The sequence below is a fragment of the Pseudophryne corroboree genome, chromosome 10 (genome assembly GCF_028390025.1).
Source record: "Pseudophryne corroboree isolate aPseCor3 chromosome 10, aPseCor3.hap2, whole genome shotgun sequence".
Classification (NCBI taxonomy): Eukaryota; Metazoa; Chordata; class Amphibia; order Anura; family Myobatrachidae; genus Pseudophryne; species Pseudophryne corroboree.
Genome location: NC_086453.1, coordinates 114,457,066 through 114,482,882, shown reverse-complemented (window position 1 = coordinate 114,482,882; position 25,817 = coordinate 114,457,066). Strand labels below are relative to the sequence as shown.

At 45.0% G+C, this 25,817-nt stretch overlaps 1 protein-coding gene across 2 annotated transcripts in view; it reads right to left on the bottom strand.

Moving 5' to 3' along the window:
* Nucleotides 1–911: 911 nt before the first annotated feature.
* Nucleotides 912–25,817, bottom strand: part of LOC134965074 (sulfotransferase 2B1-like) — a 207,533-nt gene continuing 182,627 nt past the window's right edge. For both annotated transcript variants that reach the window (XM_063941636.1, XM_063941637.1), the window contains 2 exons: nucleotides 22,408–22,588; nucleotides 912–1,065 (listed from right to left, as the gene is read on the bottom strand). In XM_063941636.1, coding sequence (XP_063797706.1) covers nucleotides 950–1,065; nucleotides 22,408–22,588 — 297 coding nt within the window. In that variant the 3' untranslated portion in view covers nucleotides 912–949. The remainder of the gene's footprint in view (nucleotides 1,066–22,407; nucleotides 22,589–25,817) is intronic.

Below are 25,817 nucleotides of genomic sequence, written 5' to 3'. Positions count from 1 at the left end.
CTCCCACGTTGCCTGGACCGCACTTCGACACCCACCGCCTTCAGGAAATGTACCCGACCGCACTCCCAGAGGATGGTGAGTAGTTCTGTGGGCTGGGCGGGTCCGGGAAGGAGGGGGGGGGAGTGGTTACTGAAGATTTTCAATTTAAAATCTTCAACCCAATCCCGGGTATCCCGGGAATCCCGAGATTAATAATTTTTCAATCCAGATACCCGGGATAGAAAAAAAAAAAGGTCTGGGATTGGCCTCCCTAGTATGTAACAAGCCATATGTATTTCTGGCATTTAGTGAGCTTTCGCTGCATTTTTGTGATTAGTACATCCCACCTTGAGTCATGTGATGTTTGGAGGTCTTTGCCTTGGCTACTAAAACAACAAACTCCCAGATTTCAGACCTATGGGTTAATTCAGACCTGATCACTAGGATGCGTTTTTTACAGGGGAGGGGGAAATCCCTGTGTATGTGTGCATTCGAATGTGTTGGAGAGACTGCACAAACTAATTTTCTGCAGTCTCTGTGCAGCCCAGGAATTACTCTTTCAGTGCGATGATCGGGGCCGGAGCTGACGTCGGAAACCCTCCCTCCAAACGCCTGGTCCCTTTTGCGTTTTTTTGGACACTCCTCAAAAATGGTCAGTTGCCACCCACACGCCCTCTTCCTGTCAATCTCCTTGCACTCGCCGGTGCGATGAGATTTTTCGCACCATCCCGTCACTGCCCGGCGCTCCCCACCGTGCCTGCGCATTGCGGTGCATATGCATGCCCAGTTTAGACCTGATCTCCTGCTGTGTGAAAATGCACAGCAGCGATCAGGTCTGAATTACCCCCCTAATGTGAAAACATTTGTTTTAATCAGGCAGATACATACGATGTGGTTGCAATGCAATATGATGTGTGATTAATATTTAACAGTTTTAATGTTAATACACATTTTATTTAGAATGACTCGATTATAGTTTCTCCCAATAAAAAGTTGTATTGATGTCTTTCATCTTCTCCTGATAAAGTTTGTCAAAATACTCGCTCTGGGCTACTGTAAACAAATTCTTCCAATCACCAGAGATTCCTGCAAGAAAAAGTGACAATATACAAATCTGGAGCTCCATATGTCAGAATGTGTCATTTATTATCACCCTTTTGCCCCACCTATAGTTTCAGGCTTAGGGTAATCTAGGAACATTGCGCTGGACATACACCGGATGCAGGTGGTGGTGGGCGAATCAGTTACATAATCAAAAAGTGTGTAAACTGTTATGAACTGAGTACAATGTTATGAACTGAGTACCTGGAACTCTGCGTAATGGGTGACAACTGCGGAGTTCCAGTAATCACGGGTGAAGCTGCGGCCAGTTATGAATGACCGCAGCAACGCCTATTCTACCCCTGACTCCGTTACTCCTCCCAGTGGTCAGATGGTGCCTGCAGAGCTAGACTTCTGCCTTTAGCAACCGTGTTTGAATGGGCGAATTAGGTCCGCCCAGAGTCCGATGCCCCCAGGTTATTTGGTAACAAGGCACCAACCGAGACTGAGAGTGAGTAAGGGGAAAGCTAACTAAACCCTGCAAGACTACCTACAGGAAAGAATATAAACTGTGGGGCAACAATGCCCTGAGAGGTTTTAAGCAATCGAACAGTATATTTATGTACAACAATGCACAGGATGTAATAATAAATAATAAAGCAATGAGTTCCTAATCTAGACAGAGCTAAGCGAAGCATAAACAAGAACACTTAGCTGCAAATGACTCCTGGATTCCAGACTAGGCTAGACAGAGCAAGACAAAGGCAGACTAGATGGGCCAGGTGGTTCTTATCTGTCGTCAAATTCTATGTTTCTAAGGCAGGAACAACCAAAACTGTCTGATACTTCTTCCAGGCAAGGTCTCACATGAACAATCAGGAACTCAGGTCATAAGGGAAATGTGCTTCACACTCTGGCAGGACAGAACACACAAGATTCAGACCGAACCGGGAACTTCAAACCATGTAGTGGCTCCAACTGCAGAAGTCCAAGACAACATTCCACAGGACAAGGACCAGGCATAAGCACATAGAGGAGCAAAAACCTTCTATCACCGGCCCCAAATGCAGGGCAGGCTGGGTAATAAAGGAAACACACCTCAATCAGGATGGCTGAAAGTCAGGCACAAGGTAATGGCCTAATTAACTGACAGGTGAGACAGCCCAGGCCACACATACAAGAGACAGGCTGCAGTTACACAGACTCACAAAGGGCAGCCTGCAACAGTATTCTAAACAAGTACATGACAAATCTCGTATGGAAACAGAAATATAACATAAAATACATGAATAGAATGCAAAACAGGAATGAACCACTGCTGTGGCTTATAACAGTACCATTCCCCTTGACGGTGGACTCCGGACACCCCATAAATGCCAAGGGGAACTGAAACAACAGAAGTATAACATAAAATACATAAACAAAATGCAAACAGGAATGACCCACTGCAGCGGCTCATAACAGTACCCCACCTGGAGGAGGGGGTCAAAGGACCCAAACAACCAGGTTTTCCAAAACAAGAGATACAGTAACAAAAACCTGACATGCTGGTACAAACAGACAATGGCAGGAAGACAGAAGCAAGCTGTGGCTACAGCTTGTAACAGTGCCCCCCCCCCTCCCCCTTGACCGTGGCCACTGAACACAACAAGACAAGAATTTTCTTTTTAAAACAAGGCAAGTTTCAGCAATTATTTCTTCTTTTTCTTCTTCTTTATCCCCTGAGCATGATTGAGATTACTGCTAGAAGAAGATAGAACAGCACATCCCACAGTCAATACAATAGGCTGAGATTGATGTGTCATCTTTATAGTTTCGGTGGACTCTCAGCAGATAAGACAAGTGACTTAGAGGAACCTGAACCATTTTCTTTGGGAGCATATTTATTAATAACAGCATCACTGAATGCCCGGGCATTCTGAAGAATAGGATCTTCGGTTATAATTGAGTTGGATGCCTATTCAAGAGGCTCCCCTCTAAAGGAATAAATCAGATAGAGCACAAACTTCTCCGAAGTGATGCCCAAAGATGGTCTAGACTGCATAATGGTGACATAGTGTTTGGTGAGCGCAAGAAATTGGACTAAGTCCCCATCAAAGACTATAGATGTAGAGATATCATATAAAGAGTCAGGATCCGCTTCATTCCCATCTGACTGACTGGAGTGCATTACTGGGACAAGGTCACTACAGACCTTAGTCGAGGCTGTGACATTCTGAAACTCATCAGGGGCAGTGGCCTTCGGGAAACCCTCTGGGGCAGTGGCCTTCGGGAAACCCTCTGGGGCAGTGACCTTCGGGAACCCCTCTGGGGCAGTAGCCTTTGGGAAACCCTCTGGGGCAGTAGCCTTTGGGAAACCCTCTGGGGCAGTGGCCTTTGGGAAACCCTCTGGGGCAGTGGCCTTCAGGAACCCCTCTGGGGCAGTGGCATTCAAGTCTATTCCTGGGGTCGTCACCTCGGACCCCCTTGCCCGGACCGGCTCATCGGCCTCTCTCACTGGGACCGGATCGTCAGCCTCTCTCGCTGGGACCGGAACGTCGGCCTCTCTTGCTGGGACCGGAACGTCGGCCTCTCTTGCTGGGACCGGCACATCGAAGTTTCTCACAAAGACCGGACTATCGGACTCCCTCTCTGGGACCGGAACATCTGAGTTTCTCATAAAGAACGGACCTTCGGACTCCCTGTCTGGGATTGGACCATCGGACTCCCTCTCTGGGACCGGACCATCGGACTCCCTCTCTGGGACCGGACCATCGGACTCCCTCTCTGGGACCGGACCATCGGACTCCCTCTCTGGGTTGGACCATCTAACACCTCTCTGGGACTGTGCTTCTTGAGACCCCACCCAGGGATACTGCTTCAAAGACCCCTTCTAGGGTAGTGCTTCTTGAGTTCCCTCCTGGAGCTGTGGCTTTAGATACCCTTTCTGGGGTTGTGCCTTTCAAGTCCCCACCTGGGGTAACAGCTTCTGAGACCCCCTCGTGGACTGACACCTGAGCCATTATATCCAATGCCTCTCCTGGACCCTGATATTCAGGCACTGCTCCTGAACCCTGAGATTCCCCTACTGGGGTTTGCAACTCTGATTTAACAGGAAAGTAAAAAGATGAGGGAAACATTCTCCTTTGATTCCTGAATCTATAATGGGGCTCCCTAGTCCGAGGATAGGACAGAGTGCTTTTTTGTGTGGGTTTCATGACAAGTACCTCTGCCACAGTAGAAACAGGAATATGTCTTGAATCCTGACTCAACTTGGCCAGAGGGCAGGACATGTCGCCACATTGCGGCCTGCGCAGATCACAGGTCTGTAGATAGTGGCCTGAACCCCCACAATATAGGTATAAATTTACGTTTCTGAGATGCTGATGCTCCTCTTCTGAGAACTTGGGCTGCAGAAATCTTTAAAACATTTTCTCTTTTAAACATTTTGTAGTTGCTTTAAGGATTGCTGCAAAACTTCCAGCCGCTCTGGTTTCAGGACGCTGAAAGCAGAGTTCAGGGCTGAGAGAGATGCCTGCAGGGCTTGCATAGTAAACTCAGGAGGATATCAGGCTAGACAGACTGGACTGGATTAGACACGGTTGGATTTAGAACTACACATGACAAGGCTGAATTCTGAACTGGACAAGACAAGGCTGAATTCTGAATTAGACAAGACAAGGCTGAATTCTGAACTAGACAAAACAAGGCTGAATTCTGAACTAGACAAAACAAGGCTGAATTCTGAACTAGACAAGACAAGGCTGGATTCTGAACTGGACAAGACAAGGCTGGTTTCTGAACTAGACAAGACAAGGCTGGATTCTGAACTAGACAAGACAAGGCTGGTTTCTGAACTAGACAAGACAAGGCTGGTTTCTGAACTAGACAAGACAAGGCTGGTTTCTGAACTAGACAAGACAAGGCTGGATTCTGAACTAGACAAGACAAGGCTGGATTCTGAACTAGACAAGACAAGGCTGGATTCTGAACTAGACAAAAGGCTGGATTCTGAACTGGATTCTGAACTGGATTCGTCCAAAAAAGAAAACAACTCCGTTTAGTTTTGTTTTTTGTTGTAGAGCTGGTAATAATGTTAGGAAACGAGTATCTGGAACTCTGGATACTGGATGGCAACTAGGAAGTAGGAGAACTCATGTGTGGAGCTGCGGCTGGGAATGAGTAACCGTAGCTACACCTACTCTACCCCTGACTCCGTTACTCCTCCCAGTGGTCAGATGGTGCCTGCAGAGCTAGACTTCTGCCTTTAGCAGCCACATTTGAATGGGTCGAATTAGGTCCGCCAAGACTCCGATGCCCCCAGTTCTTATTTGGCAACAAGGCACCAACCGAGACAGCGAGTGAGTAAGGGGAAAGCTAATTAAACCCTGCAGGACTACCTACGGGAAAGAATACCAACTGTGGGGCAACAATGCCCTGAGAGGTTTTAAGCAACCGAACAGTATATTTCCGCACAACAATGCACAGGATGTAATAATAAAAAATAAAGCAATGAGTTCCTAATCTAGACAGAGCTAAGCGAAGCATAAACAAGAACACTTAGCTGCAAGAGACTCCTGGATTCCAGACTAGGCTAGACAGAGCAAGACAAGGCAGGAACAACCAAAGCTGTCTGATACTTCTTCCAGGCAAGGTCTCACATGAACAAACAGGAACTCAGGTCAGGCGGAAAATGTGCTTCACACTCTGGCAGGTCAGAACACACAAGATTTAGACCGGACCGGGAACTCTAAACCATGCAGTGGCTCCAACTGCAGAAGTCCAAGACAACATTCCACAGGACAAGGACCAGGCATAAGCACATAGAGGAGCAAAAACCTTCTGTCACTGGCCCCAGATGCAGGGCAGGCTGGGTAATAAAGGAAACACACCTCAATCAGGATGGCTGAAAGCCAGGCACAAGGTAATGGCCTAATTAACTGACAGGTGAGACAGCCCAGGCCACACATACAAGAGACAGGCTGCAGTTACACAGACTCACCTTATAATGGCCTAATTATCTGCCAGGTGAGACAGCACAGGAAACAAGCTGCAGTTAAACAGACTCACCATGGGCGGCCTGCAACAGTATTCTAAACAAGTACAAGAGAAATCCTTGGCATGCAAACAGAAATATAACATTAAATACATTAATATAATGCAAAGCAGGAATGAACCACTGCTGTGGCTCATGACATTACTCCCCCCCAACCACCCACCCTTGAGGGTGGACTCCGGACACCCCATAAAAGCCAAAGGGAACTGAAACAACAGAAGTATAACATAAAATGCAAACTGGAATGAGCCATTACACATGGTCACTGCTAACCACATACATACTACAATGTACATAGTGTAACTCAAAAGAGCAAGTTATGTAAAGTCAGACTTAATTGTTTTTACATATATAACGTTCTTACGGGTGTACTACGATATCCTGGCGGTCGGGATCCCGAAGCCCAGCATACCGAAGCTGGGATCCCGACGCCGGAATGCTGGCAGTGGGGCGAGTGCAAAAGAGCCCCTTGCAGGCTTGCCACGCTATTTATTCTGCCTCCAGGGGTGTCGTGGACACCCCAAGAGGGAGAACAGTTGTCGGTATCCCGGCACCAGTATGCTGAGCGCCGGGATCCCGACAGCCGAGACATCGAATGCTTCCCCTTTCTTACTAGTGCTCTTATTTTTATTCCATTTAGAATAAATTCCTTTTGATATTGAAAGCTGCTTCAACATTACTTAGGGAGCGCGTATATTACTTTATCTAGTATGAATGTAGAGAAACCTTTTCTGCAAGAAAAAGGTTTTAACAACGTAATTTTTACAAAACTTTGCAACTCTAAAACTTCCTAAGAACCCTACATAAAGCCACCTTGTGAAATGTATGTTCCAATCCCCTACATGTTGTATTTTGATATCATTATAGGGCCTGATTCTTGTTAATGAGAAGCAGTACCCTTGTCAAATGGAAAGTACAGTAATGGAAAGTACAGTAATAGACCTGGGATCAGTGGTTTAGCCAGAACTTTGTGGGCCTAATAGCAATATTTTGAAGGGCTCCCCGTCCCAATTCTTCTAGAGGACACTTCTCTGCAGCAGTTGATAATTTTATGCCCTATTATAATGCCCTAGTTCATTTTCTGAACCATAGTAGAGCCTTGTTTAATGTTATGTCCCATAGAAGTGTCCTAGTTTCTTTTATGAATCAGAGTGGTGCTTAAGTTCACCCTATGTCACATTTCAGAGCTGCCAGTACACATTATGCCGCACAGTACCCCCAATTCACATTATGATATATAGTGCTCCCTGTTCATATTGACGTCTCATTACAGTGCCCGATTCATATTATATAACATTAAAATTCCCTCCAGTTTATTTTATCACACACTACAATGAGCAGATCCAGGGGCATACCTAGATATATTGCAGGCTCCAAGGAAAAAGTTTGAAAGAACCCCTAAGTACCACCCAATAGTGAAAAATGTATATAACACATGTAACTTTGATAGGGAAAGTGGGCCCTTCTCAGCTATGGGCCCCATGCACTGCCTGCACCTATGGTAGCTATGCCCTTGCCTGGGATGTTGGAAGCCACTAGGCTAGAAGGATAAGGATACTCAAGCCTAGCATCAGTTGAATCACTTATCACATCTAGAAGGAATACAGAATCCCCCAGAATGTATTATTTCAGCATCCTTTGATGGGTATTTCTGGTATTAGATCATCTTCGAAAACTGATGAAATATGAATGTTTATGACTTTTGCGCAGTATACTCAGAGGTAATATCTATTGCCATGTACAGTAATTTTCAGTAGATTTATTCTGTGAAAGATAATACTGTATGCTATTGTTCATTCTCTTATACAGCATATAGCTATTTACCATACCCAATAAGTGAAATTCTACATAAAAAATTACATATTGTTTATTGGGATGATTTACCATCAGTATGCAGTCACACTGTCATCAATCAAAATGCCATCATTCAGAGTGTTGACACTGGCATGTCGATGTGTCAAAATCTCAACACTGTGTATGTTGACAGTGAGAATGTTGACACAGGATTATAGGGTTAACATCCAGTTGAAATTTGGGTTTGGGTTAGCCTGAGGCTGCAATTATAGTTCAGGTTAAAGTTCAGTTGTGGTTAGGGTCACACCTAGGGTTATAATATAATATATATATATTATTATTATTATTATTATTATTATTATTATTATTAGAGATGAGCGGGTTTGGTTCTCAGAGAACCGAACCCCCCTGAACATCTCGTTCTGAGCCAGTTTCCGAATCTGGCTTGGGATTTCCCACCAGACTCGGAAACCAGAACGAGGCAAAATGCCATCATCCCGCGGTCGGATTCTCACGGGCTTTGGATTCCATATAAACAGCTCCATTTTCACTCCGAACTTGGAGTGAGGGAGACAGACTTCTGTCTCTCTGTGGGTGGTGGCGTCGGGAGGGGTCAGTGTGTGCTCTGTAGGGGTGCTGCTCCTGTCACTGTGGTGTACCTGTGCTGTTAGGGGTGCGGTCTTGGCTGTCACTGGTGTTTCATGTGCTGTTAGGGGTGCTGCAGCTGTATATGGGTGTTGCTGTCATGGCTGTCACTGTGTTGTACAGGGGGCAGGGGCACTGTCCTCCTGTATGGTGTGAAAACACAGGGGTGCTGGTTGTAAAAATTCTGGGTTGCTGTTAAAATAAATGTACACTGGTCCTGTCTTGAATGCTGTAAAAAATCTGGGGTGCAGTGAAAATAAATGTACACTGGCCCTGTCTTGTATGCTGTAAAAAATGTGGGGTGCAGTGAAGATAAATGTACAGTACACTGGCCCTGTCTTGTATGCTGTATAAAAATCTGTGGTGAAGTGAAAATAAATGTACACTGGCTCTTTCTTGAATGCTGAGAAAAAAAAATCTGTGGTGCAGTGAAAATAAAAGTACACTGGCCCGGTCGTATATGCTGTAAAAAATCTGGGGTGCTGTGAAAATAAATGTACACTGGCCCTGTCTTGTATGTTGTAAAAAATCTGGGGTACAGTGAAAATAAATGTACACTGGCCCTGTCTTGTATGCTGTAAAAATACAGGGGTGCTGCTGTTAAAATAGAAGTACACTGGCCCTGTATGCTGTAAAAATACAGGGGTGCTGCTATTAAAATAAAAGTACACTGGCCCTGTATGCTGTAAAATACAGGGGTGCAGTGAAAATAAATGTAAACTGGCCCTATCGTGTATGCTGTAAAATTACAGGGGTGTTGTGAAAATACAGGGGTGCTGGCACTGTCTGTGGTTGCGATGTCTAGGCCTGACCTTCACAACACTGTATGGGAAGAGGAGGCTCCTACCACCATTTGCACGCCCTCTGCAAGTGCTGGTAGGAGCACCACAGTCCAGTTGCTGATATTGAGATTGAGGATGTCACTGTATAAGTACACCAGGATGAGGAGGATATGGGTGTAGCTGGCATTGAGGAGGATGTTGACAATGAGGATTCTGATGGTGATGTGGTTTGTTTGAATAAGGCACCAGTGGAGACAGTTGTTGGCTATGGGATGAAAAATCCCATTGTCATGTCAAATACCAAAAAAGCCACCTCTTGGGTGTGTGGAATTATTTCTCCACAAATCCAGACAACAGGTGTCAAACCATCTCTTGCCTTTGTCAATCCATAATAAGTAAGAGTAAGGATGTTAACAACCTAGGAACATCCTCCCTTATACGTCACCTGCAGCGCATTCACCATAAGTCATTGGGAGTAATTCAGACCTGATCGCTAGGCTGCATTTTCATACAGCCTGCGATCAGGTCTGAACTGCGCATGCATATGCACCACAATGCGCAGGCGCATCGGTCCACAGTGACGGGGAGCGCCGGGCAGTGACGTGATGGTGCGAAAAAAGCGATCCAACGGGCAAGCGCAAGGTGACTGACAGGTAGAAGCCGTTTGTGGGTGGCAACTGACTGTTTTAGAGGAGTGTCCGGAAAAACGCAGGAGGATCCAGGCATTTGGAAGGAGGGTTTCTGACGTCAGCTCTGACCCCGATCATCACAGCGGCTGAGAAAGTCCTGGGCTGTGTAGAGACTGCAGAAATTTTTGTTTGTGAAGCTCTCTGCACATAGGAATGCACACCTGCACAGCAAACCCCCCCCCCACCTGTAGGTGGTGACTACCTGATCACAAGCATGCAAAACATGCGCCCTAGCGATCAGGTCTGAATTACCCCCATTGTCAAGTTCAGAAACTTTGATTAATAGTGTAAGCAGACACCTAAATTATGTAATTTGTTTGAATATTATTTCTCTGTGAGGATGAGGATATAAACACTAAAGGGGGGGGGGGTGGGAATCTGAGGATGAGGATGACATCTTGCCTCTGTAGAGCCAGTTTGTGCAAGGACGGATTAATTGCTTCTTTTTTGGTGGGGGCCCAAACAAACCAATCATTTCAGCCACAGTTGTGTGGCAGACCCAGTCGCTGAAATGATTGGTTTGTTAAAGTGTGCATGTCCTGTTTATACAACATATGGGTGGGTGGGAGGGCCCAAGGAAAATTCTATCTTGCACTTATTTTCTTTGCTACATCATTCCAGGGGTGCTGCTGTATATGGGGTGCTGTCCCTCTGCCCTATCAGTCATGGGGTGCTGCCCCACTGCCGTTTAAGTCCAGAGGTGCTGTTGACTGTCATTGGCTGTGCTGTTGACTGTCATTGGCTGTGCTATTGACTCTCATTGGCTGTGCTTTGTAATTCCCTAGGGGTGCTGCCTATGCTGTATAAGCCCAGGGGTGCTGCCGTATAATTCCAGGGGTGCTGCTGTACTTGATCGTAGGTTTAAATGAAAGCCTAGAGCTGATATGAAACAAGCTTCAACATCACAAACAGATTTGTGAAAACATAGCCGCAAAGGTGGAAATGGAAATTGCTATTTTGACAAATTGTTTTTTAATAAAGTGGGGAGAGACCACATTTGTGCCCAAAGTCAGTGTGACTCAGAAGAGACTGATTCATAATCCAGCACAACTGACAGAGAGGTAAAAGTAAGATTATCTGCCGGAACATTAGAGAGAGGTTCTTCTCAATTATTTCATCTTAGGGACTCACTCAAATGAATGGCTCCAATTAGTCAACCTTAATTTTGATTTATTATCGATGTTCCACATTTTGGGATTATTTATTTAGAAGATGTGCATTTGTTGTACAGGGATCTTCATTTCCTAAGAGTTGAGTAGGGTTATCGCTAGAGATGAGCGGATTCGGTTTTACTCGGTTTTACTCGGTTCTCAAAACGACATCTTATTGGCTCACGGATGTCACGTGTTTTGGATAGCCAATAAGATTCGGTTTTGAGAACCGAGTAAAACCGAGTAAAACCGAATCCGCTCATCTCTAGTTATCGCAAGACCTTGCTGTGTTAGAAGAACAGAGATTCAGTGATCTTGCATTGCATCAGCTTTCCATTGCACTGCAGCATTAGATGGGCCAGGAGCTCCTGTGAGGCACAAACAGTTACTGAATAAGGCCCAGTATGGAGTCTCTTGGTGGCTTACAGCCAGGAAGATGTCTGGCTTGCCAGGCTGAGGCATGCTGTGGGCACAGAGGTTAGCATTGCTTCCTCCCACAGTCCTACTTGAAATGATGAATGATGAAATGATGAATGAAATTATTTTCAACTATAGAGTGGTAAACTGCACTAGGGCAGGGGCTGAATAACAAAAAATTCACTGCACAGTCTTGCTTAGTATTGTACCGAACCCACCCGAACTCAACTTGTCCCATCCAGGGCTGCTGTGGGGGCTAAGGAGGGGCTGCTAAAACATATAAGGGGCTGCTTTATTTAAAAATGAAATATAAAAAAAATAAACAAGACACACGGGTATGCTCACATGTGTGTTACTGGGACACACAGATATGCTCACATGCGTGTAACTGGGAGCTGTGAAAAACAAAAATAAGGCATCTGCCACAAAATATGTAAATAAAAATGCAATAAAGAAATGGAAAAAAAGAAAACCAAAAGATTTTCACTAAATAAGTCTCCAGACACCATGGAGGGGAAAATATCCAATCTTGATCCTGTGGTATACACCAGTTTATTTGCATCCTAGCATTAAATCCGAGATTATCTTAATCCCTGAACATGGAGAAGGGGGTACACATTTGGAGGCTCTGGCCCCTAGTTTTTCAGTTTGTCCAGTAATGTAATTTTTTGTATTTGCTTTGATTAAGTCCTTTACGTTCCACACCAATTTAGGAGTGGAGGTGAAAGCCTGTGTGTTGTTCCTCATTGTGTGTGCCTCTCTAATTTTAATCACCTTCTTGACACTTTCTTCTTCCTCTTACCTCTTCTCATAATGTGAAAAGTCATTAAAGAAGTTAATTGTATGTTTGTAGCTAGCTATGATTCAGAGAACTTGGCAAGCTTTTTCCAGGGGGGACCACCTGTCGCTGAAAATTATGGGTTTATTAAACTGTGCATATCCCGTTTAAACAACATAAGGGTGAGTGGGTTGGAGGTTCCAAAACAATTCCATATTTCACCTCTTTTTGTTCTATGCATTATGTACTCTTTGGGGCCTAGTTTTTAAAACTGCCATCCTCTCTGCCACTGTAGTGCCACTCCTAAATGGGCCAGGTGTTTGTGCCGCTCACTTGTGTCACTTAGCTTGGTCATCCAACGACCTCGGTGTAACCTTTTGGCCTAAAAACAATATTGTGTGGTGTGAGGTGTTCAGAATAGACTGGAAATGAGTGGAAATTAATGTTATTGAGGTTAATAATACCGTAGAATCAAAATTACCCCCAAATTCTGTGATTTTATCTGTTTTTATGTTTTTTTTCCAAAAAGCATCCAGATCCAAAACCAAAACCCGAATGGGTGGCTTTGGCAAAACTAATCCAGATCCAAAACCAAAACCCGAAAAGTGTCCGCCGCACATCTATAATTATTGCCCCCCCATGTTGCCCCTTAAATTATACACTCCCCTCTTATTAGCACTCATGAGCTTTTCACTTCCCTATACTCATTGACAATAACATCTACAAACTCTATACGCGCACGCAGGGGGGGTTCCGAGTACCTAGAACCCCCCCCCCCCGGCCGCCAATCCATCTGCGCTGCTGATAGTTTTTTGTTTTTGTTTACTTTGTGTATACAGTGTGAGGTACTCAGACAGGCTGCAGCAGCTCCATCCTTACACACAGAAACTTGCTGCTTGGTGCCTGTAGAGGGAGCTGCAGTGACAGCACAGTACACAGCTCCTCTCAGGAGATCAGGAGGTAATGTACGTGAGGTGAAAGAGAAAAAGGCTAGTGACGGTGAGGGCACTGGGTAGACAGTGGATGTGTCTGGTACTCTCACTGACTCCAGGTGGGTGTTAGATATGTTGGGGTTGAAGGAGAGGCCGGTGGTGTGTAAGAAAATAGGCTGCCTGGGGGGGATGGGGATGGAAGACTGTAGTTACTTATAATGGTGTGTGTATGTATGGCATGTGTAGTGTGTGTGTGTATACAATGCATGCTATATGCATGTTTAGTGTGTGTGTGTGTGTATGCAATGCATGTATAGTGTGTGTGTGTGTGTGTGTGTGTGTATGTGTGCATGTAGACTATTAATGTATGTATGCATGTTAACTGTGTGTGTATGTATGCTATGCGTATGTATACTACGTATGTATGTATACAGTGTGTATGTATGTATGCTGCGTGCATGTATAGTCTGTGTGTGTGTTTGTATGCTGTGTGCATGTATACTAGAGATGAGCAGGTTCGGTTTGTAGAGATCCGAACCCCCCCGAACTTCACGTGGTTTACACGGGTCCGAGGCAGCCTCGGTTCTTCCCGCCTTACACGCAAAACCCGAACAGGGAAAACGTCATCATCCCACTGTCGGATTCTCGCAAGATTCAGATTCCATATTAAGAGCCACGCGTCGCCGCCATTTTCACTCGTGCACTGTCGAGATAGCGAGAGGACATGGCTACGTTCTCTGCCTGAATAGCCCAATATCAGCTAAATCTCAGCTCAATATAATATAGACAGCCCACTGGGTAGATGTATTGCCTCCCGCAACAACAACAGCAGCAGCGGCACCAGTAGCAGCATCTCGCAAATGCCAAATCGTTCCTAGGCAGGCTACGCTTTGTATCACCGCTTTCCATAAGAGGCACACAGCTGACAACCTCTTACAGAAACTGAGGAACATCATCGCAGATTGGCTCACCCCAATTGGACTCTCCTGGGGATTTGTGATATCGGACAACGCCACCAATATTGTGCATGCATTACATGTGGGCAAATTCCAGCATGTCCCATGTTTTGAACATACAATGAATTTGGTGGTGCAGATTTTTTTTTAAAACGACAGGGGCGTGCAAGAGATGCTGTCGGTGCCCCGAAGAATTGCGGGCCACTTTCGGCATTCAGCCACCGCGTGCCGAAGACTGGAGCACCAGCAAACACTCCTGAACATGCCCTGCCATCAGCTGAAGCAACAGGTGCTAATGAGGTGGAGTTCAACCCTCTATATGCTTCAGAGGATGGAGGAGCAGCAAAAGGCCATTCAAGCCTATACACCTGCCTACGATATAGGCAAAGGAGGGGGAATGCACCTGACTCAAGCGCAGTGGAGAATGATTTCAACGTTGTGCAAGGTTCTGCAACCCTTTGAACTTACCACACGTGAAGTCAGTTCAGACACTGCCAGCCTGAGTCAGGTCATTCCCCTCATCAGGCTTTTGCAGAAGCAGCTGGAGAGATTGAAGGAGGAGCTAAAATGGAGCGATTCCGCTAGGCATGTGGGACTTGTGGATGGAGCCCTTCATTCGCTTAACCAGGATTCACGGGTGGTCAATCTATTGAAATCAGAGCACTACATTTTGGCCACCGTGCTCGATCCTAGGTTTAAAGCCTACGTTGTATCTCTCTTTCTGGCAAACACAAGTCTGCAGATGTTCAAAGACCTGCTGGTGAGATAATTGTCAAGTCAAGCGGAACGTGACCTGCCAACAGCTCCTTCTTCATTTTCTCCTGCCACTGGAGCTGCCAGGAAAAGGATAACATTTCCAAAACCACCCGCTGGCGGTGATGCAGGGCAGTCAGGAGCGATAGCTGACATCTGGTCTGAACTGAAGGACCTGCCAGCGATTACTGACATGTCGTTTACTGTCACTGCATATGATTCTGTCACCATTGAAAGAATGGTGGAGGATTATATGAGTGACCGCATCCAAGTAGGCACGTCAGACAGTCCGTGCGTATACTGGCAGGAAAAAGAGGCAATTTGGAGGCCCCTGCACAAACTGGCTTTATTCTACCTAAGTTGCCCCCTCCAGTGTGTACTCCGAAAGAGTGTTTAGTGCAGCCGGTAACCTTGTCAGCGATCAGCGTAGGAGGTTACTTCCAGAAAATGTGGAGAAGATGATGTTCAACAAAATTAAATATAATCAATTCCTCCGTGGAGACATTTACCAGCAATTGCCTCCAGAAAGTACACAGGGACCTGTGCTGGTGGATTCCAGTGGGGACGAATTAATACTCTGTGAGGAGAGGGATGTACACAGTGAAAGGGGTGAGGAATCGGACAATGAGGAGGAGGTGGACATCTTGCCTCTGTAGAGCCAGTTTGTGCAAGGAGAGATTGATTGCTTCTTTTTTGGTGGGGGCCCAAACAAACCAGTCATTTCAGCCACAGTTGTGTGGCAGACCCTGTCACTGAAATGATGGGTATGTTAAAGTGTGCATGTCCTGTTTATACAACATAAGGGTGCCATCCTGTCTGACACTGCAGTGCCACTCCTAGATGGGCCAGGTGTTTGTGCCGCCCACTTGGGTCGCTTAGCTTAGTCATCCAGCGACCTCGGTGCAAATTTAAGGACTAAAAATAATATTGTGAGGTGTGAGGTATTCAGAATAGACTGGAAATTAGTGGAAATTATGGTTGTTGAGGTTAATAATACTATAGGATCAAAATTACCCCCAAATTCTATGATTTAAGCTGTTTTTGAGGTGTTTTTGAAAAAAAAAACACCTGATTCCAAAACACACCCGAATCCGACAAAAATTCTTAAGGGAGGTTTTACCAAAATGCGTCTGAATCCAAAACACGGCTGCGGAACCGAATCCAAAACCAAAACACAAAACCCGAAAAATGTCCGGTGCACATCTCTATGTATACTGTGTGTGTGTGTGTGTGTGTGTGTGTGTGTGTGTGTGCATGTATGCTGTGTCCATGTATACTGTGTGTGTATGTATGTATGCTACTTAATGTGTATGTACGGTGGTCCGGCACTCCTCTGACATTCAAAATAATACCCGAGTGCCCTCTGTAAATAATTATAATCCCAATAAAAAAGGCAGATGCACTCAGATTTTACAAAAAAACTGTAATGATGCAAAGTCACAGCATATCCACGTTTCGGGGGCCTGTAGCCCTGACATGTTGATGTGCTGTGACTTTGCATCATTACAGTTTTTTGGTAAAATCTGAGTGCACCTGCCTTTTTTACTGGGAATATATACAGTATATTCATACACAGTACATGTATATCCACCCACACATATGCGTATACAAACCCATGAATACATACATGTACGGAAACCCCCCCATGGAAATCCTGCGTTTGCCACTGACATCTCACCTTAAAAAACTTTCACAAACCTCTGACACCCACATTTATCTCTCTCTTCTGCTTCTGATAGCTGGTGACATTTCACCAAATCCGGGACCCAGCCACTTGCATCACTCACATTCACCTGATTCACAGCAACATAGAAATCCAGCTAATCTCATAAACATCACAGGTCTTCCATCACCCTACAGATCACTAAAATGTGCCTTATGGAATGCACGCTCTGTTTGTAACAAATTAACATCCATCCATGACCTCTTCATATCTAACAACTTCAATCTGCTGGCTATAACAGAAACCTGGCTCACACAATCAAACACAGCCTCCCCTGCAACACTGGCACATGGTAGTCTCCACTTTACACACACCTCCAGGCCTGGTAACCATAAAGGAGGAGGAGTTGGACCTTTACTTTCCCAATCTTTCACATACACTGTTCTACCACAGGTTCCATCACTCACATTTACATCATTTGAAGTACATTCCATTAGGGTTTACGCTCCATTCTCTCTGCGTGTTGCAGATATCTACCGCCCATCTGGGCATCCCAAACAATTTCTGGAAGACTTTTCTGCCTGACTCCCTCACTTCCTATCCTCTGACATCTCCACCATTATCATGGGTGATTTCAATATTGCTATTGATTGTCCAAAAGCTGCTGCTCATGCCTACAAACTACTCTCTCTAACCTCCTCTCTTGGCCTCTCCCAATGGACTGACTCCTCTACTCATCAGGAGGACCACTGCCTTGATCTAGTATTCACCAGACTATGCTCTGTCTCTGAACTCACTAACACTCCTTTCCCCCTCTCAGATCACAACCTTATCACCTGCATGCTCTCCTCCGTTAATTCAAACTTTGTGTTGCTGAAGTCCTCCAAACCTCCACAAACCCGTAGGAATATCAACACAATTAATCTTCAAGAACTTTTCACTTCACTCCAACAACTGCTTTCACCTATTTCTGCATTCACCTCTCCTTAGATGGCTGTATCACACCTGAACGAGACTCTAGAACTAGCCCTTGATGAAGTGGCTCCAGCTACCCATCACACTCCACGTAGGCCTAGATGTCAACCATGGCACTCCAAATTAACAAGACAACTGCAAAAACTCATGCGAAAACTTGAACGTCAGTGGCGTAAATCTCATATTTCAAGTGACTTCCTCACATATAAGACTGTCTACCACTCTTATAGAAATGCCCTGGACACTGCCAAACAAACATTTCCAAACTCTTATCTCTGCTCAAGCCTCTAATCCCAAATGACTCTTTAATACATTTAAATCACTTCTGAATCCTCCCTCACCTACCCCACCAGCCACTATCAAGGCACAGGATCTTGCTTCCTACTTCAAGGAGAAGATTGACAAGATCCGAGATGAAATGATATGCTCTTTGGCTGCCAGTGACCTGCTCCGTTCTTTACCTGAACTATCTGGCACTCTCTCTTCATTTGATCCCACAAATGAAGATGAAGTATCATCACTCTTCTCATCCTGCTTCTTTACTACCTCTCCTCTTGATCCTTTACCCTCACAAATAAGTAAAGCTCTGTCTCCCGTGCTCATCCCTACCTTAACTAACATCTACAATCTCTCTCTCTTTCTCTCTCTCTCTCTCTCTACTGGTATATTTCCTTCACTCTTCAAGCATGCAGTGATTACTCCCATTTAAAAAAAACAAAATTCTGACCCTAACGCTCTCTCAAACTACCACCCTATCTCTCAGCTCCCTTGTCTCTCTAAGCTACTTGAGAGACTTGCCTACACTCGACTCACACACTTTCTTAACTCACACACTTTATTGGACCCACTTCTGTCAGGCTTCCCAACACACCACAGAGACAGCACTGACTAAAGTGGTTAATGATTTCGTCACTACGAAGTCTACAGGCCATTACTCACTACTTATTATTCTAGATCTATCTGCTGCATTTGACACTGTCGACCACTCTATTATCATACAAACACTACAATCCCTAGGTCTTAAAGACACAGCCCTTTCTTGGTTCCTATCCTACATATTTAATCACTCCTTCAGTGTTTGCTTCTCTGAATCTACCTCCTCTTTGCTACCTCTTTCAGTTGGAGTACCGCAAGGCTCAGTCTTGGGTCCTCTACTTTTCTCTATCTAAACCTCATCTCTTGGTAATCTAATCAGCTCTTTTGGATTTCAGTATCATCTGTATGCAGATGATACTCAAATCTACCTATCCTCCCCTGACTGGTCCCTATCTGTACTGGGCCGTGTCACTGAATGCCTTTCTGCCATCTCATCCTGGATGACATCTCGCCACCTGAAACTTAATATTTCATAGACAGAGTTAATTATATTTCCACCAGCCAATAGTAGGTACCAACCTGATATCTCTATCACTGTTGAAAACTCGAATATCTACCCTACCCCCAGTGGTGTAACTCGGGCCCCACAGCCCCTGCGAGCGCTTGGAGGCATGCAGGGCTGCGGGGCGCCCTAGCCGCTGCCACTGATTTCTGCTGGGAGGGACACGGAGGGCACAGTGCGCGCCTCTCCTGTGTGTCCCTCCTGGGTCTCCGGCGGCAGTGGCGTGTCTGTTTAATGAAGTGCCCGTTCATGAGCCAATCAGAGCTCACGAATGGGCACTTCATTGAACAGACATGCCGCTGCCGCCGGAGACCCAGGAGGGACACACAGGAGAGGCGCGCGCTGTGCCCTCCGTGTCCCTCCTTCACAAAACTCACAGCTCAGCACCCAGCTCATGAAATCTCCCTCCGGCGGAGCCAGGAGGGGAGGGGCGGGATGGGGGTGTACCTGGCACTTTGGGAGCATATTTGGCACTGGGGGGAGCATATTTAGCACTGGGGGAGCATATATGGCCATGGGGAGCATATTTGGCACTGGGGGACATATTTGGCACTGGGGGGTATATGTGTACCTGGCACTGGGGGGGGCATAGTTGGCATTGGGGGTATATGTGTACCTGGCACTGGGGGGGCATAAATGGCACTGGGGGGTATATGTGTACCTGGCACTGTTGGGGAATATCTGGCACTGGGAGCACAGCCCTAGCAACAAGCATTACCCCCTGGTTACAAGCACAGCACCCAGCTCATGAAATCCCTGGCAAAAAGCATTACCCCCTAGCAACGAGCATGACACCCAGTGCATGAAACCCCTGGCAATGAATATTACCACCTGGCAACAAGCTTGAAACCCAGCACATGATACTTCTGGCAACAAGTATAACACCTAATGCATGAAACCCCTGGCAACGAGCATGACACCCTGAGCATGAAACCCCTGGCACCGTGCATGGAACCAAGAGCATGAAACCCCTGGCAACAAGCAGGTAATTTAAAAGTAATTAGAAGCCTTACTGTAGGATTTAATGTGTAATGGGCATTGCGGTGTGTGGCATAATGTATCACGGACATTGCGGTGTGTGTCATAATGTATCACGGACATTGCGGTGTGTGTCATAATGTGTCACAGGCATTACGGTGTGTGGCATACTATATAACGGGCATTGTGGTATGTGGTATAATGTCTCAGGGGCATTGCAGTCTGTGGCATAATGTATAACGGGCATTGTGGTGTGTGGCATAGGGTATAACGGGCATTGCGGTATGTGTCACAGGCATTACGGTGTGTGGTATACTATATCACGGACATTGTGGTATGTGGTATAATGTCTCAGGGTCATTGCAGTGTGTAGCATAATGTATCACGGACATTGCGGTGTGTGTCATAATGTGTCACAGGCATTGTATGTGCTATAATGTATCAGGGGCATTGCAGTGTGTAGCATAATGTATAATGGGCATTGCGATGCCTGTCATAATGTATCACAGGCATTACGGTGTGTGGCATAATGTGTCGGGGGCATTATGGTGTGTGGCATATTGTGTCATGGGCATTATTGTGTGTGACATAATGTCTAAGGGCCATTGCAGTATGTGGCATAATGTATAATGGGCATTACTATAAGGAGGAAAAATGACAAATAATGTAAGGGGCATGAATCAGGATTCTTTTTTTTCCTGTGGTGGCCAACGTCTGGGTTGCAGGTTGCACAACTGGGGTATAAGGTAGTCTTTTCCTGCAATGCCACGCCCCTTTATGCAAAGCCACGCCCATTTCAGTAAGGCCACGTCCCTTTTTGAGGCGCGCACAGATTCACCACTTTACTGGTGCCAATTATGGGGGGGGGGGGGGGCGCCAGAGAATTTTTTGGCTTGGGGGAGAAAAATTACTAGTTACGCCACTGCCTACCCCACAAGCTCGCTGCCTAGGTGTCATCCTTGACTCTGATCTGTCCTTTGTTCCCCACATTCAATCTGTCTCAAGATCATGTTACATGCATCTAAAAAGCATATCCAAAATACGACCATACATTACACAAGACACTGCTAAAACTCTAATCCATGCTCTCATTATCTCCCGCATTGATTATTGCAAGAGTCTCCTAACTGGTCTTCCCAAAACGAGACTCTCACCACTACAATCCATTCTGAATGCAGCGGCGAGGCTAATCTTCCTCGCTAGACGTTCATCGTCCGCAGATCCACTCTGTCAGTTCCTCCATTGGTTACCTGTATTCGACCGTATTCAATATGAAATACTTTTACTCACACACAAGGCCATTAACCAAACTACACCAACGTACATCACTTTGCTTATCTCAAAATATCTCCCAACCCGACCTCTTCGCTCTTCACAAGACCTGCGTCTCTCATCCACACTCATTACTCGCACCCACTCACGATTGCAGGACTTTCATCTGGCTGCACCCACTCTGTGGAATGCCCTACCATGCACAATAAGACTCTCCTCTAGTCTCCAAACCTTCAAGCGTTCCCTGAAAACTCACCTTTTTAGGCAAGCGTATCAAATTCCAGAACCGCCCACATAACTTTCATAAACCTTTCTATCAAATTGCATCCACTCCACACAGTCCACACATATCCTCACATGTCTTCTCATTCTTCACTTTCCTTTCCTCTCGAACCCAGTTCATCATTGCTGTATGACCATATCATACAGCCCTCCAAGAACCTTTGCAATCTGGCGGACAACAATGCAATAGATAGCACCTTTCCTTGTATATACATGCCTATTTCCCTATAGAGTGTTAGCTTGCGAGCAGGGCCTTCCTACCTCTATGACTGTTTGTTATTACCCAGTTTTGTTATATCATTGTTATTTCCAATTGTAAAGCGCAACGGAATTTGCTGCGCTACATAACAAACTTTTAATAAATAAAAAAAATAAAAAATTATTATATTAAATCCCATTGTAACTGCCTACATTAACAGTGCCAACATTTTGACAATGTCGACATTATGTCAGTGTCGACATGTTATTTGTCAACATTATGGACATGTTGACATTTAGAGCATGTTACAACAGCAACAACAAATACAGATATGATACAGTATACCTCTTTTATCTGCTTCACTGTGTTTGTGCATCTACTGTTGTTCAGGGATTAGTTTGCATTGCGTTTGTTTGTTTATGTATTTAAGAGAGTTCCTGTTCTCTTGAATACAGATGAAGCCATGATCATATTGCAATGTTACATGCTGCATGGTGTGCCAGGTTGCAATTATTCAGGAATTAATGGAGCAATCACCAGCTGTGAATAGTCACAGAACGGCATGCCATGCAGCAAACCATGTTGCACCATACGGAGCATGGCGACATCTGTACATAAGAGAATTGGATTCCTATATATACAGTAGTACAGATAATTAACAAATATTAATTGAACACTAACATTTTTAGAAGAAAGAGACCCATTTACCTTTGCGCATAAAGGATCCTTTAGAGTGATCCATAAATTCTGGGGACAAAATACTGTAATTTGACATCTTGTTTTCCTTCATGGCTTTGAAAGCAGACTGTTCTACAACCGAGTCAATCTGTGCATCATCTAACTCCTGCCCCAAGAATTTGCAGATTCTCACCACACTGCCTCGAAGGTCCTGAAAAAAACATTACAATTATATAATTGTTAGAATCATTAGTCCTACCTATGATATCCCTTATATGAATACAGGAACAAAGTAGCAGTTACTGAGCTCCATAGCGTAAGTTTTTTTTTTTTTTTATGTAAACTGTTTTTATTATTAATTAAAGCAGCATAACATCAATACATTTCCAAAAGAAAGGGACAAAATCAGTACATATCATATACGTCAATACAATACGTATAAAGCGCCCATAGTGTGGGGAACAAAAATTGTCTGCTTATTTTACATCAAAACATATAGAGGAGAACATTCTAACAAAACAGCTTAGGAAAAATAGGGAGAAAGAGAAAAAGAGAGAAAAGGAGAAAGGAAAGAAGGGAAAAGTTAAGAAATTCAGGGTTAGGGGAGAGTGTCTGCGTAGAAAGGACGAGTCTTTTGGAAAATAAGGAAGGGAACTTTATCAATTAGGGATCTGAAACACATTAGAAAAACACATTACTCGGAATGGGAGAGGAACTATGTAGACATATAGGACCGATACACAGGAGACTCTTTAAAGCCACACCAGGGAAACCAGACAGCTGTGAAGCTAACGGTTTTCCCAGATGAGAAGGAGATAAGGTCTTCCATGTCTAAAAAGTAATCGATCTTTGTAAACCATAGTTTAATCGAAGGAGGTGAGGTGGATCTCCAAAGAGTTGGAATAACCGCTTTTGCTGCATTGCTAAGATGTCTTAATAGGGAGCATTTATAGGATTGTGGGCTCGCGGAGGTGTGATTAAGGAGCCAAAACCCCGGGTCTTTCGAGACTACATCTCCCACTATCAGTTCGGAACATTTAAATACCTCTGCCCAAAATGGAGTTATAAGAGGGCAGTCCCACCATATGTGCACAAAGCTCCCTGGGGCGTTTTTACATCTCCAGCAAAGATTCGAGAGAGCGGGAAACATTTTATTAAGAACAAGAGGAGTCCTGTACCACCTATATATGAGTTTATAGAGGGTCTCTAGTGTTGATAAACATAAAGAGCTCGCCTGGGCGTTACTAAATACGGAATCCCAATTGATCTGTGTAGGTAACCCAGGCAGTTCCTTCTCCCAGGAAGACATGAAGGTAGGAGGTTGCGGAAACAAGTCCTCCATGATAAGCGCATAAATTTGTGATATAGTATGTGTGGGAGAATTGGGAGAAACGCATAGTTTTTCGAACTCGGTGAGATCCCTAGTTATATCAGAAAGGTTCTTAGAAGAAGTTATAAAATGGTGCACCTGTAGGAACTTCCAAAAATCTCCGCCATGTATATTCCAATGAGACTGAATATCTGAAAAGGAGCGCACCCTACCCGAGCTCACCAGCTGACCGACCCTGAAAATCCCGGCCTCTGCCCACGGAGCAAAAGCTGTCCCATGGAGACCTGGAACAAATTCAGGATTATGGAGAAAGGAGGTTAAAGGGGACCATTTGGAGGATATAAGGCTCCGAGATCTCATCGTGGCCCATAGTTTAAGCGTGGGGGAGACTGTGGGGTGGGTAGTCCTCAGAAGGATAGGAAGCCAAGGTGCAATTTCGATATAATGTGGGAGGCAACCCTCTTCTAGAAGAACCCATTGTTTGCGATCCTTAGCTCGTGACCATTCCAGAATCCTATTCAAGTGTACTGCATGATAGTAGCTAGAAATATGTGGGAGTTGTTGTCCACCTTGATGCTTTCTCATAAATAAAATGTCGTGCTTAAACCTAGGTGTTTTACATCCCCAAATGAATGCACGAATAAGAGTCTGGACATCTCGGAACCAAAGTAGGGGGATGTGTATAGGAAGGGTCTGGAGAAAGAATAATATCCTAGGGAGGGCATTCATTTTGACAACATTGATCCTGCCGAACCATGATAATCTTAATTTCTTCCATTTCTGGAAGTCTCGGCGAAGCTGCGCCAACAGGGGACTAAAATTCAGGGAGAATAATTTGGTTAGATCGTTGGACAGTAGTACCCCCAAATACTTTAGTTTATGGTCGTGCCAAGTAAAAGGGAAGGCGCGTTTCAGACCTTCTACTACGTCAGGGGAGGTAGTTAAATTCATGGCAATAGATTTGGAAAAATTTTATTTTGAAGTTAGAGAGGGCTCCGAACTTCTCGAATTCTGCCATCAGATTTGGTAAAGAGGTGACTGGTTTAGAAATTATAGCGAGTAAATCGTCCGCATATAAAGCCAATTTGTATTCAATCCCCTTTATTAGCAAACCCGAAATATTCGGATTGGCCCTAATGCTTCGAGCTAATGTTTCCATACAAAGGACAAAGAGCAATGGGGATAGTGGGCAGCCTTGTCATGTGCCATTGGTAATAGAAAAGGAATCAGAAAGGGAGCCATTAATCCTAATTTTGGCGGTCGGGGAAGTATAAAGAGATAGGATTCTTTGAAAACAGGTATTGCCTAGCCCTAGATGTTTCAGTATGCCAGACAGAAAGTCCCAATCCACCCTATCAAACGCTTTTTCAGCATCTGTTGACAACATGATTGAAGGGGACGTAAGCTGGCCAGCATAGTGAATCATGTTAAGCACTTTAGAGGTGTTATCTCTGGCTTCTCGACCTAAAACAAATCCAGCCTGATCTCCATGTATCAAACCGGGCAATAATAGTTTAAGGCAATTTGCAATCAGTTTGGCAAAAAGTTTTATGTCTATATTCAATAGCGAAATTGGCCGGTAACTGGAGCAAAGACTGGGTCTTTGCCCTCCATGGGTAGGACTGCAATATGGGCTTCGAGAGATTGCGGGGAAAAAGTCGAGTGTTCTGATATAGTATTGAAGGCTCTCGTGAGAAGAGGAACCAATTTCTCCTTGTAAGCTTTATAATAAGCAATGGTATACCCATCAGGGCCTGGACTTTTGCCGTTGGGAGAAGATTCAATAACTTTCATAACCTCCTCAGTGGAGAAAGGGGCGTCTAGATCTTCTGCTTCCTTTGTGGAAAGCGTGGGAAAGTCTAAGGCCTGTAAGTAGTCAGCAATGGCTGATTGGTGGGACAGCGTATCTGCTCTTCCGGTCGGACCGGAAAGGTTGTACAAGGCGGAATAATATGCCCGAAAGGCCCTAGCAATGTGAGGTGTCTCATGTTGGGATTGACCTTGATTATTTTTAACGGTATGAATAAAAGTGAGTGCCCGTTGTTCTCTAAGGGCTTTGGCCAGTAATTTCCCGGGTTTGTTACCCCATTGGTAGTATCTGCTACGGCAC